The following is a 13742-nucleotide window of genomic DNA, read 5'->3' as shown; positions in this document are numbered from 1 at the left end:
TATGGAGGAGTCTAGACTGAATCTCTTTCAGAAGAAGACCTCACAGAAAATTACTGGACAGACCTAGAATCCTAGAGCTGGAAGAGACCACAAGGGCCATCCAGTCCAAGCCCCTGCCATGCACGAAATCACAATCAAAGCATCCCCGACAGATGGCCATCCAGCCTCTGTTTAAAGACCTCCAATGAAGGAGACTCCACTACACTCCAAGAGAGTTTGTTCCACTGTCGAACAGCCCTTACTGTCAGGAAGGTCCTCCTTATATTGAGGTGGAATCTCTTTTCATGGAGCTTGCATCCATTATTCCGGGTTCTAGTCTCTGGAGCAGCAGAAAACAAGCTTGCTCCCTCCTCAATATGACATCCCTTCAAATATTTAAACAGGGCTATCATATCACCTCTTAACCTTCTCTTCTCCAGACTAAACATCCCCAGCTCCCTAAGTTGTTCCTCGTAGGGCATGGTTTCCAGACCCTTCACCATTTTAGTTGCCCTCCTTTGGACACGCTCCAGTTTCTCTTGATCTAGGGAAGTAATAGTGCCATTCTGTTCTGCTTTGGTCAGACCCCACCTAAAATATTGTGTCCAGTTCTGGGCACCACAATTCAAAAAGGATATGGAGAAACTACAGAGTGTCCAAAGGAGGGCGACTAAAATGGTGAAGGGTCTGGAAACCATTCCCTGCGAGGAACAACTTAGGGAGCTGGGGATGTTTAGTCTGGAGAAGAGAAGGTTAAGAGCTGATATGAAAGCCCTGTTTAAACACCTGTAGGGATGTCATATTGAGGAGGGAGCAAGCTTGTTTTCTGCTGATCCAGAGAACAGGACCCAGAACAATGGATGCAAACTGCAGGAAAGGAATTCCACTTTAACATTAGGAGGAACTTCCTGACAGTAAGGGCTGTTTGACATTGGAACACACTCCCTCGGAGTGTACTGAAGTCTCTTTCCCTGGAAGTCTTTAAACAGAGGCTGGATGGCCATATGTTGGGGATGCTTTGAGAGTTCCTGCATGGCAGGGGATTGGACTGGATGGACCTTATGGTCTCCCAACTCTATGATTCTGTGATTCTATAATTCTATGTATTGGGCATTCCCGTGCCCATAACACATTACCAGTAGTCTCACCTGCTGTTTAAGTGAAAAGAAGATACCCATATACATCTGCATATCCAAGCTTGCTTTACTTAAGCAAAACCTCGGAAGTGCATATAAATCAGCAGTCAGGTGGAGCTGTGCAGTAACAGTACCTTTAAAGCGCACAGCCAATTATTCTTATAGAAAGGGAAAGAAGTGTGCCTTGTGTCTAGACACTACGTTTCTGGGCCTAGAGCCAACCCCTGCCCTGAATTTGTGGTGCTATTTTTGGGTGTTTTTTCACCAAAAGCCCCTTAAACATGCAAAAACGTGTCCAGTTCCACATACAAAGCCCTAGCACACCAAAATACCTTTATTTTTGTTGGAATCCTTCTCCAAATAGCAACAGGATTTGATTTGTGGAAAGACTCCAGTGAATATAGAGGTATTTATATTGTTATAGTGTTAATAAGACAGAGGAGGTCAGAAGGCACTTAAGACAGATCTCTTCCGGCAGGCCTATCCACCCAATCTGTTATAAGAGAGTTAGAAATACTCCACCTCTGTTTGTAATGATACATATTTTAAATGACGATTTAGTCAGTACATTGTATTAGTAATGGAATATTGTTTTAGTGAGTGTATTTTATATGACATTGTAGTTTTAATCTTGTAATTGTTGATTTTATTGTTGTAATCCTGCCATGATCTGCAGGGAGGGGCAGGAAATACAAATAAAATTATTATTATTATTATTATTATTATTATTATTAATATTATTATTATGGAATATTGTTTGGGGCTGCAGCCCACAAGGCAAGATGTGGGGGCTGGTCCCTGGCTCCTGTGCAGTTGTCCACACCTCTTATAGATGATCAATAATCCATGTTAGATGCATATCTCTAGAAAATTTATAGACAATCTTTTTCCTTTGTACACTGTAATACAACTGAAATGTTTCATCTACAGTATCCTCATTTCTTGAAAAGAGAAGGCAATAAACTTCAGATAATGCTACAGAGGAGAAAACGGTATAAAAACAGAACAATTCTTGGCTACAAAACTTTGGCAGTGGGCTCTATCAACATGGTGGAGGTAAGTGCATAGCTACTCAGTTCATAGACATGGCGACTGACCATGTTACAGGTGGAGATTTCAGCATAAATATTGAAACAAGCTATTGCAGCCGAGTTGCAGCCAAGCAGTATCTGGAGAGACCACAAATTTCTCACTTTAATTGTAACATTTGCCTACGGTAAAGGGATTGTTAGAATGTGTCATTTTGAAAAATTAATACGGCAGACTAGAGAGAGCTTTTTATTTTGAGTGTAGACTGGAAATTGATTTGAGGGAAATTGTCTGGACAAATTAGTAGAGATGTAAAATCTGTAGAAATTTTGAATGGCCAGCTTCCTGTCCCCCAAAAGAGAACATTTTTAGGGGGGGGGGATGAAAAATGTCAAGCCAGCATCCTTTGCCAATTCAAAGTCACTTTGTTACTTAAACAAGAGTTGGAATTCTACATCGCTTACTTAGTTGCATATATGTAACCAAGTAGCATCTCTTGGCCCATCTTTGCTTTACTGAGCATCAGCAACACTGAGAGGAAGAGGTCCATTATGCTGGTGATGGGCATGCAAGTGGATGATGTTTCTACCCCTTTCCTACCAGTGAGCGCAAGGCTGTGACAATCAGAAGCAGGATCCTTGTTGCACTTCCATGTTTCAGCCTTCCTTGCTGGTGGGGAATGTCATCCACCTCTGCACCAATCGTCAGTACAACAGATACTGAAGGGATACATTCACCCTTCTGCATCAAGCACTTCCCCAGGACACAGGATTTTCATCTCATGTCTGCCTTCTATCCTGTGCCAATCTGCTGGAGAGAGGTGGGGAGTGGGCTGCAGGAATGTTGTAACAAAGGCCATGAATAGCCCATATGTATTGTAAATCACTAGCGCCAATTAATTGGATGGATGAAAACTGTTGACTAGGATGCTGTGACCATGGAAAAGCTGCTTGTTATCATCCTGTAATTAGTGATTACTTTAGGAAAGGAAAGAATTGGCCTACTTTCTGAAGTAAAGAAAATGTTTGTTTAAATTACTTGACTATAAGTGCATAACAAATTGGATTTTGACACACAGAATTTAATTGGAGGTCATGGATATGTCTCCCATTCTAGGTATTGCAACACCCAAGAGAAGGAGGCCAAGTTTTGAGCCTTTTCAGCAGCATCAAGGAAGTTACAGTGAAAATAGCAGAGATATGGATCTTTTCATTGTCTAGTCAGCCAATAGACCAAGAGGATAGTGCTGTACACATGAGCCAGAAAACTAAAGCTACAGGTAATTTCAGAAGGGTTAAACATTTATGTTCTATGTTCTGCATATCTTTAAGTGCCAAATGATTATGTGATATTGATGACAAAACTTTGGGAACAAAAAGCAATGTAAAAGAAAGGTATATTATAAAGTAATACAAAATGATTCTTAATGTTACGGTTGCTCATAAACAGCTTAGTTTGGGTTTTCAGTGACTGAAATCAAATTAATAATAATAATAATAATAATAATAAGTTTTATTTATGTTTTCCTGCCTCTCCCGGTGGATCGAAGTGGGATTACAATCAGATTATAAAATTCGCCAACAGTAATTCTAATAACAATGTTAAAATCACAATATAAAAATCATGCATTATCTAAAAGAAGTTAATACAATACAATATAACATTTCAGTATAACATCTCAGTTTAACATCCCAAAATATAGTCCTATTCGAGAGAAGTATTTCTTCAAATCTATATAAGATCAGGAGGGTATGCCTGTTGGAATAGATAAGTTTTCAGTGCCTTCTTAAAAACATCCAAGGTGGAAATAAGTCGGAGGTCTTCAGGAAGGCTATTCCAAAGTGTAGGGGCCATTGCCAAGTATTTACTAGTGGATTTACAAAATAATATCTTCCTTGTAAGACAGAACAATACAAATGATTCCATTTACCAGATGCATCTCAGTCTTGTGCTCTTCATTGGCATATAAATAGCAGTTAGCTAATCCAGAGCACAGTTGGATTGCCTCTATTCATTTTCTTTATTTGGAATACACACTATGCATGCAGTGCCCTTTATTACAGTGGACTTAGTAGCATATGTATATGTACAGTATGTATATGTGTATATGCAACTCATATATCTCTTGAATCTTTAAACAAAACCCAAATGAAAAATCCTTCATTCCCAGAGTGTCTAAATCAAGACAAAAAGTTGATTCTCACAGTTTGTGATAATTAAATTCAAATCTGTGTATACAAAAGCACATTTTTATTAGCTAAATTTACACTTACAGTCGTCCCTTCCCTTACGTGGGGGATCTGTTCCGGACCCCCCGTGTAAGGGAAAAAACGTGGATGCCCAAGCCCCATTCAAGTGAATGGGGCACGTTGTGCCTGTGGCGGTGTGGCGGCAGCGTGCGAAGCACACACCACAGGAGCACATTCCATTGTTTTCTTCCAACACACAGCTCCCTTCCTTCCAGCGCGGCTTCCAGCGTATGCTAGAAGCTGCGTAAAACGTGCCCACATAGAACGCGGGCGTACTGTATTGTCATATTTTGTCCACAACATGAGAAGGCATGACTCACTTGAAAAGACATTAATGCTAGGAAAGGTGCTGGGGATAGAGAGGAAGACCACACACCAGATGGCTAGATTAAATTAGGGAGGTCATGGGCCTGAACCTATAGGATTTAAGCAGAGCAGTGGAGGATAGCGGGGCTGGGAGATGTCTCATCCACAGGATCACCATGAATCAAGGCTAACTTTAGGGCATTTCTCAAAAACAATAAACACTTCCTGGACCATTCTCATTTCCACCTCTTGAAAGGGAAAGGTGGAACAGCTGCCATCGCTGTTATGAGGAAGGCCAGCAGGACTGTTGACACTGCTGCCCAGACTCCTGAACAGGGAAGCCTTTAAAATGAGCCTTAAGCACCTAACTAAATAATGTGAATTGTAACAGGAGGAATGAAGAGCCATCATGTTGTAGTGGTTTTGGTGTCAGATTAAAACCCTTGGAGGCCAATGAACAAACCCCTGCCTCGCTATCGAAACTCCTTGGATGCCCTTGGTCAAGTCACACTCTCTCAACATTAGAAGAAGGGACTGGCAAAACTCCTCTGAATAAATTTTGCAAAGAACACCCTAGGATAGAGTAGCCATCCATCAGACGCAAATAACAATAGCCAGAAAAAAGACCTTGCCAACTAGGAAAGAGAACCTTGCTAGTCAAAAGGAGGAATAGCTAATACCCCAGAGGACAGGGCGACTAAAGGAGGGCGACTAAAATGGTGAAGGATCTGGAAACCATGCCTTATGAGGAATGACTTAGGGAGCTGGGTATGTTTAGCCTTGAGAATAGAAGGTTAAGAGGTGATATGATAGCCTTGTTTAAATATTTGACGGGATGTCATATTGAGGATGGAGCAGGTTTGTGTTCTGCTGCTCCAGAGAATAGGACCTGGAAAAATGGATACAAGCTACTGGAAAAGAGATTCCACCTCAACATTAGGAGGAACTTTCTGACAGTAAGAGTTGTTAGACAGTGGAAAGCACTCTCTCGGTGTGTAGTGGAGTCTCCTTTGGAGGTGTTTAAACAGAGACTGAATGGCCATCTGTCAGGGATGTTTGATTGTGCGTTACTGCATGGCAGGGAGTTGGACTGGATGGCCCTTGTGATCTCTTCCAACTTTATGATTCTGTAATTCTATGAAAATTGATGTAGGATCTGAATGTGTGGAGGATTTTGAGAGGATGGAAAACAGCTTCTATTTTGATGGTTTTTGGTGCCTTTACTAGACTTTTTGCTACAGAAAATTTTTAGAGTATCTATAAGGCTTTGGCACCTGAAATTAGCATGGCTGTGAGACTTAATATATTTGTGACACTCTCCTTGATAAAGGAGTTTATCTATTGGCTTAACAATCATTAAGGCATTACAGGGCAAATTCAAACCTTTGTTCTGAACTCTTGCCAAGCAGCAAGAGCAGCCAAAACCACTTCATTCCTTCCAAATACATTGCAGTGAGCAGAATTCTTCTATTTTGGGGGTCTCCCCATCAAACTGATGATACTTTGGAAGGACAGCAATGAGCAACTTTGACCACATGGGAAGCTGTGGAGGCCTTAATTGATCTGGTCCTGGGCACATTTGAAGCAAAAGAATCTGCTGGTGAAAGGGAGTTTGTGAAGCAAGAACCATGTGGCCAGACTTATATATCCAAGGAAAAAGCAAATAGTGGTGTTAAACATGATCTTTGAAAATGAAAAATATAGCTGGTTTTTAAAAAATCTGCTAGAAGTCTGCTGGCCTTCTCTTATATTGCTGTCTGATGTGATTGAAATAACATAAAGAAACAATTAACTAGACATTTTGGGTGCTTTCAGTACAATAGTAAAAGCATAAATGTTCTGCTCAGTTGCAAGAACATTTGAGGTTTGTACTGCATTTCTGAGAATTTATAAAGATGCTTTGCAATCTTTGTTGCCTCTTGGGGATAGGGAACAGTATGAAAGATTAGTCGCCCATATTAATATTTAGGTGGTTATGTTCTTTTTATATTCACAGATCTGTGTGCAAAACACAATTTATATGCAAATTACTTTGCACAGGGGATTCATGGTTCACCACTTCAGTGAACCAGGAGCTTCATACAATCCATGCATCTGCAGATATACCCACTTTGGAATCATTTTAATGTATTATGTGAAGCTTTGTGATAGCTTTTCTTTGTTTATTTTAATTATATTTTTGAACCACTGTACTTTAAAATGGGGGGTTATTGTTCAATAAAAGTGTGATCCAATTACTTCTGTGTCTGTCCCTTGCAGACAACTATTCTGAAGAGGAATATGAAAGCTTCTCTTCAGAACAAGAAGCAAGTGATGATGCTGTTCAGGGACAGGTACTGCAGAAATTCTTTCTATACACTCTTGTCCAGTTAAGTGTTTTTCTCTGACAATAATGTCGACTGTAAACTTTGATTTTTAATATGGTTGTCATAAGGTCACAAATGTAATACTACTGCTGGATGTTTATTTTATGTATTTTATTTAAAACATTGATTAGTTGTGCCTTAGAAATAGCATCTAAAGTGGCTTAGAAATAGAAGAGACTCCTGTTGTGATAATCTCTTGCAGGACCATAGCCAGTATAAGTTACTTTGCTATCTCAGTCAAAGAACAAGATGACACCTCTATTCCATGTAGAGAAGTGAACTGAATTGACTTTTTAATTTTACTTCAACAGTCAGTATCATTTACCATATCTGAAGGCAACAGCTTATTTAGGGGGCACAGGATAGACTATGCGACATATGTAATTATGTCCTTTAACAAAGAAAATGGTTAGTGGCTATAGAGCAGTGCTGAGGGGTTACTGCCGCCCATCATCTGCCACCCTAGGCAGTTGCTTAATTGTTTTCAATGGAAGAACTGTCCCTACAATTGAGACTAATAGGATTCAAATAATTTTTTGGTGGCGTGTGAGGGTTTGCTGACAGTTGTGGCAAAGCTGTGATGGCCTTCTGGAATGGAAAATGAACTGGATGGTTGATGCAAAGGAGCTGCCAGCAGTTAAATGACCATCTTAACAATTAGAGCAGCAATGTTGAATCCCTTCAAACAAGAGCAAGGGCTGGTTTGACGGGGGGGGGGGGGGGGACCCAAAACCCTCCAGTGCACAATGTCTGAATCTAACCCCAGAGTCTCCTAGATAGCTTCTCTCTCTAGACTGACTAGTCAGTAGAAGAGATTTCTAATCATGGATCAGAAGTAGCAGAAAATCCCATTTTGCTCTCCCTTCCCTGGAAGTGCTAGCTGAGAACACCTGATAGCTTCTCACCTTCCCATGCAGAGATTGGGAGGGAAGTTTGATTCCAGGTGAAAATGTCATGTGGACAAGCTCCATAAGATGTTTTGACCAGGGACCCAGGAGCATTACTAGGTGTGACTTTATCCCTTTTGGGGGGGAGAGGGGCAAGGTTCTGGAGTATGTGTCGGCCTCATAGCTCCAGGGGTTCCTGGAAGAAATGGGTTATCCAGACTCATTTCTGTTTGACTTTAGCCAAATGGGTTAGATACAGCTTTGGTTACCTTGGTGGATGACCTATGCTGGGAACTGGAGCAACTCTGTTGGTTCTACCGGACTTCTCAGTGGCTTTTGATACTGTTCTTAGTTGTCTTTCTGGGATGGGCTTTGGATGCACTGGTTTACAGTAGCTCTGTTTTTGTTTGTTTGTTTGTTTGTTTGGTTTTTTTGGAGAGCCAAACTTATAAAGTGATACTTCGCAATTCCTGTTCAATGCCCTGACTGTTGGTTCATGGGATTTCACAGGGCTCAGTTCTGTCCCCTGTGCTGTTCAACATATGCACAAAGCCACTTTGAGAGGTAGTCACTGGGTTTGGTTTGTTTCACTAGTAGGCTGGTGACATCTAATTTTTCTCTTTCCTTTCCATCCAATTTCAAGGAAGCTGCTTTGGTGTGAAGCCAACACCTATTGTCAGTAATGGATTGCATGAAGGTGCAGATAAGATGGAGGTGCTCTTATCTTGTCTGAATTTAGAAAGATTAGGGAATAGAACATGGCTCCTCTCCTTTTGAAATCTCAAATTCATTATGTGTATACCTAGACTGAGTCTTGACCCAAGATGCCCAAGCTTTTGCAGTGCATTTGTGCTTAAAACTAGTGGGCCAGTTGTATCTGTTCCACAGATGTCAGATTTAGCTATGGTGACAAATACCTTGATTAAATCCTGTTTGGGTTATTGTAGCATGCTGTATGTGAAGTTGCCTTTGGAAATTGCTCAGAAATTTCATTGGGTCCAAAATGCTTCAGCCAGAATGCTGTTTGGGCCTGAGCGCAGGGAACATGTCTCTCCACTGTTGAAAAACCTTCACTGGCTAACAGTAGTTCTCTGATCTGTAGTTTTCCCTTTTCATTTTAATCATCCTTTTTCTGAACCATTCTTCCCATTAGAGATTGAATGCTCTGATCTATTTATCTGGATCACACATCCAAAGGTCAGACAAACTGTTCATTTGCTATGACGGTAAATATTGAAACCTGCTGATTTCTTCCTTGTATTTTGCTAAGTGGATGACTTCCTTTGTGCTCTCTTACCAAATAGTGCAACCACTTCTGTTTCAGTCTCTCAAAGGACATGCCTCCAGATACTCCCATCCTCTGCTTACTCCTCCCAGGAAGTTCTGATATCATAGAGTAATCAAATTGTAGAATAAAGCAAAGCAAAATAGGGTGGAGCTACTACTTCCCTTGATCTGGACATTATAGCCCTGTTGATGGAACCAAGAATTACATTGGCCTTTTTAGCTGCTCCATCATTCTGTTGACTCATGTTTAGCTTGTTGTCTGCCAACACTCTTACATCTTTTTACATGTGCTGCTTTCACGTCAGGTGTCACCCCTCCTATAATTTTGCATTTCATTTTCCCTGCCTAGATGTGGTATCTTACATTTATTTTTGTTGAGATTAATTTTGTTAGTTTTGGTCCAGTTCTCCAATCTGTCAGGACCATTTTCAATTTTAATATTGTCCTCTGGGGTATTAGCTACTCCCCCTAAATCTCCAAATTTGATAAGCATGCCTCTTATATCATCTAAGGCAATGGTTCTTAATATTTTGCTTTGGACTTAATTTCCTTTGGACTTCAGATCCCAGAAGCCCTAGACAATTTGGTCAACAATCAGGAATTATGGGAGCTGATGTCCAAAACATCTGGAGGACCAAAAGGTTGGAAACCACTGATCTAGAATCATAGAGTTGGAAGAGAGCACAAGCATCTTCCAGTCCAGCCCCCTAAATCATTGAGGAGGATGTTAAACAACAGCAAGCCCAGAACAGAACCCTGAGGCACCCTACTAATCACTTCTCTCCAGGCTGAAGAGCAACCATTACTGAGTACACTTACCAGCAATTACAAATCCACCTGTTACACTGTCTGTCCCATGGTTTACCAGCTTGCCTGCAAGAATATCATGGGAGATCTTGATAAAAGCCTTACTGAAATCAAGATATACTACATCTACTACACTACCCTGATTGACCAAGTTTGTAACTCTATCAAAAACATCTACTACACTCCCTTGATTAACCAAGTTTGTAATTCTATCAAAAATAGAGATCAGATTAGTTTGGTATGACTTGTTTTTGAGAAACCCATGCTGGCTCTTGTAATCACTGCATTTCTTTCCAAGTCTACACAGACTGATTGCAGTCTAGGGGTCTAGGAGTGAAAAGAGTAGGAATCACATTCCTTGAGTGAGTCCAGGGAAGCATAGCAATCTTCAAGCATTTATGTTTCCTTTATTTCATTCTTCATTATTGAAATGATGTTCATTTTTCTTTTCTGTTCAGGATTTGGATGATGATGAATATGAATTGGGGAAGCCAAAGAAGCAATGGAGATCGATAGTAAGAACAACATCCATAACCAGGGTTGGTGGAAATTAATTTTACTAACATTCAGGAGGATATAGACAAAATATGCCATTTGAAACTGTTTGAGCTAGATATAATACTCTTTTTGGAAAAATGCAGAACAGTCAGTGGCTATATCGGTTGTATTTATATTTTTGATTTGTTATTTTTGTGAACTGCTTTGGACATAATGGGTATGGGAAAACAGTGTACAAAGAAAATGACCAAATTGATCAAAGTAGCTAAATTCAGTCTGGAGACACATCGGTGTATGCCAGGATAGTTAGATAAGCAAAGCAAGCTAACCTATTTTGGATTGCATTTTTATTCTTCCTTTTCTCCAAGGAGCTTTATAGCCTATACAGCTTAGGTCATAAATTGTGCTTTGAGAGACAGTGGTCCAAACACACTGAAATAATCCAGTTTGAAACCTTTTTAACTGCCCTAGTTCAATACTAGGAAATTCTGGGAACTGTAGTTTAGTGAAACATTTAGCCTTCTATGTCAGAGAGCTCTGGTGCCACATTAAATTAAAATTCCCAGGATTTCCTAGTACTGAGCCAGGGTAGTTAAAGCGGTGTGAAACTGGATTATTTCTGCAGTATGTTTTGGACCCATATCTCTCCTTATGAGCCTGCCCAGATGCTTAGAACTTCAGGAGAGGTCCTTCTCTCAGTCTCACCACCTTCATAGGCACAGCTGAGAATAGGCAGTTTTTAACAGTCATCAATAGTTATGCTTAATCTTAGCCAAAAGGCTGAGAAACGATAATTAAAGATGAGGATAAAATTCTTCTGTCTACAGTTTTACCTCCTCCAGTGATTCCAGTAGTGCCATTCAATTCCAGCCTCATAATGCCCTAGAATTGTGCGGCATATGGGCATTCTAGGCAAGCAAAATATGGGCCTGGGCTTATGTTATATATTGTATCTAGCAGAATAAAATAAAGCAGAAAGACCGAAGGAAGCTTCAGCCATTGCAAATGGCAATTCCTGGCAAATTATTTTTGCAGTCCCCTTAAACAAAAAGCTGAATTTTGCACACACATCTCACTTTTCACTACTGCATAGTTCAAAGTGTTTATAGTTTTACCCCAAGTGAAATATACTTTGACAATTATATATGTATACCATTGTTAATTTGTAGCTGTTGCTGTTGCAGCTGTTATATATTAGGCCTCCTTCTTTCCCCCAAAGGAAAAGGGCCATATTTGAGCATTTACTCTTACAATAACACTCAGGTTGGGGGAGGAGTGATTTTGGTGAACTTAATAAATAAAGCTCTGGCACCGGGTATAGGCTTCTACAGGGTAGCTCAATCAAAACAGACCTTGGCAGTTAGTTGAGTGTCATGGGCAGGAGTCTGATGCTGGACAGTGTTAGGCACTTTTAAATCCATGTTTTTCATATCACACAGGATACATTCAGACTATTAGTGATAATCAAAATTAGTGTCATGGGTTGGAGAGTTTAGAAAAATGGTAAGTAGGCTACTAAATAAGGTCTGGTTTTGTTTCTGGTTTGTTTGCCTTTTTCTTCTTTCCTTTTTTATTTTGTCTTTGGTTGCAGTGTGGGTTGACTATTTTATTGGAACTATCTGAAATTATTTGATGTATTGTCCACTTTCTTGTTTATGCTTGTGAAGACACAGTGAGTTGTTCTGTAAAGGGTCTATAGTCTTGTCTGGTTTCATTTGCAGAAGGGTTTTTTGGGGTTCCTTTCTGCCTGTGCAATAATATAGAAACAGCACATCAGAAATCAAGGTGATCACTGACAGACTAAAGATATGGCAGTCTAACATTTGCCTCAATATGGATGGCAGTTTTCTTATGATGCAGACATTCATAATTTAGGTTACAAACTAGATGCTTAAAATAGTGCTGTGTTCCCCATGAAATGTTATCTGTCCCTCCCTTCATTCTCCAAGGATGATGTACATCATAGGTTGCAGCATGGATTCCTGGTTTATTTGCATAGATGTAACAGACGATAATGGTATGAGAGGAGAGAACTTAATTTTTAGTTTTAGTGCCTTCAAACTTTTTGTTGGAATGCAAAACATTATATGAGCTTTTTGCTGAGAGAGTGGACTTTTGATGAACTGAAGGGCTAAATGGTCTTGTGACTTTATGTTGAGGATGGCTAACCAACTGATATAATCATATAGTTCTGTTGGACATCTCTAGAGGCACAGAAATATTTAAACAGATGAATTTAGGTGGTTGGGAAGTACTATTGAATGGAGTTGCATGGTATCACTGCAAAAATAGTAGTAACAGCAGTTAGTAATGAATTAATCTTATTCCACTGAAAAACTGCAAAGTAGATTGTGTGTGCAAAATAGATTGCACAAATACACTTGGATAGGTGAACGAAAGCCAGGCTATGCTTGTCCTCTCTCTGTGTGTCTCCAGGCCCCAATCATGAAGCAAGGCCTGGCATAGCCTGGAAACATCGCCAGAATAATACAAATCCTTAAAATCCAACTTCAAAGATTCAAGGTCACATGGGATATAAAAGGGCAACAGGGATGGACTCAGAACAAAGAGATACCTTCGTTGCACCAGTTCGATCATTGAAAGGGAATCATATTACACAGGAAGATCCACTTCTGCCCCAATGTTATTGAGATAAGATATAAGATAAGATATAATATGTTTAGTACAACACACAAGCACCTACCTTAGTCAAATTGACTAGACCTCGTCTTGCATGCCCATTCCAGTTTGGACTAGTGCCTATTGTTTGTGCTCAGCTGCTCCAAATCTTGGATGGGAAGAGATGCGATTTATCCCATCCATCAATTCAGTGAGAAGTAACACTGACTCAGTGGTTTATGAGTAATTTTAATGTATTAATTGAGGGGAAAATAGTGTGTGTACTGCAGATGTGGGCAACCTACAGCCTTTGGGCAATTTTGTCCTCCCTGAAGCAGTTACCATTGTTTTAAAACCTCCCTAATTCTAGAACCATATCCTTGGTTTAGAAAAGGGTTACTCTCTCAGAGACATTTGGGAACATCTTTTAATATGAGGCTTGTGCTGCTCATGGGTTCAGTAGGCTGCTTTTCACAAGCAGAACAGGTGGGGGGGGGGGAGATAGCATACTGCTGAAAAACAGCGTTGGCAGTCTGTAAGAGGATCCAGTGGCCAAATTAACTTCATGCCCATCAAAAG

General features: G+C 40.2%; 1 protein-coding gene across 1 annotated transcript in view; it reads left to right on the top strand.

Annotated features, from left to right (window-relative positions):
- Window positions 1-13742, top strand: part of LOC149316732 (phosphofurin acidic cluster sorting protein 2-like) — a 94918-nt gene that overhangs the window by 20658 nt on the left and 60518 nt on the right. Inside the window, exons 4-7 of the mRNA XM_089516132.1 lie at window positions 2046-2171; window positions 3261-3423; window positions 6959-7032; window positions 10505-10585. Coding sequence (XP_089372258.1) covers window positions 2046-2171; window positions 3261-3423; window positions 6959-7032; window positions 10505-10585 — 444 coding nt within the window. The remainder of the gene's footprint in view (window positions 1-2045; window positions 2172-3260; window positions 3424-6958; window positions 7033-10504; window positions 10586-13742) is intronic.

This window comes from Sceloporus occidentalis, unplaced genomic scaffold, assembly GCF_023333645.1.
Source record: "Sceloporus occidentalis isolate IW3139 unplaced genomic scaffold, rSceOcc1.0.p SCAF_3, whole genome shotgun sequence".
NCBI lineage: Eukaryota > Metazoa > Chordata > Lepidosauria > Squamata > Phrynosomatidae > Sceloporus > Sceloporus occidentalis.
This window is presented reverse-complemented; position numbering and strand designations above follow the sequence as displayed.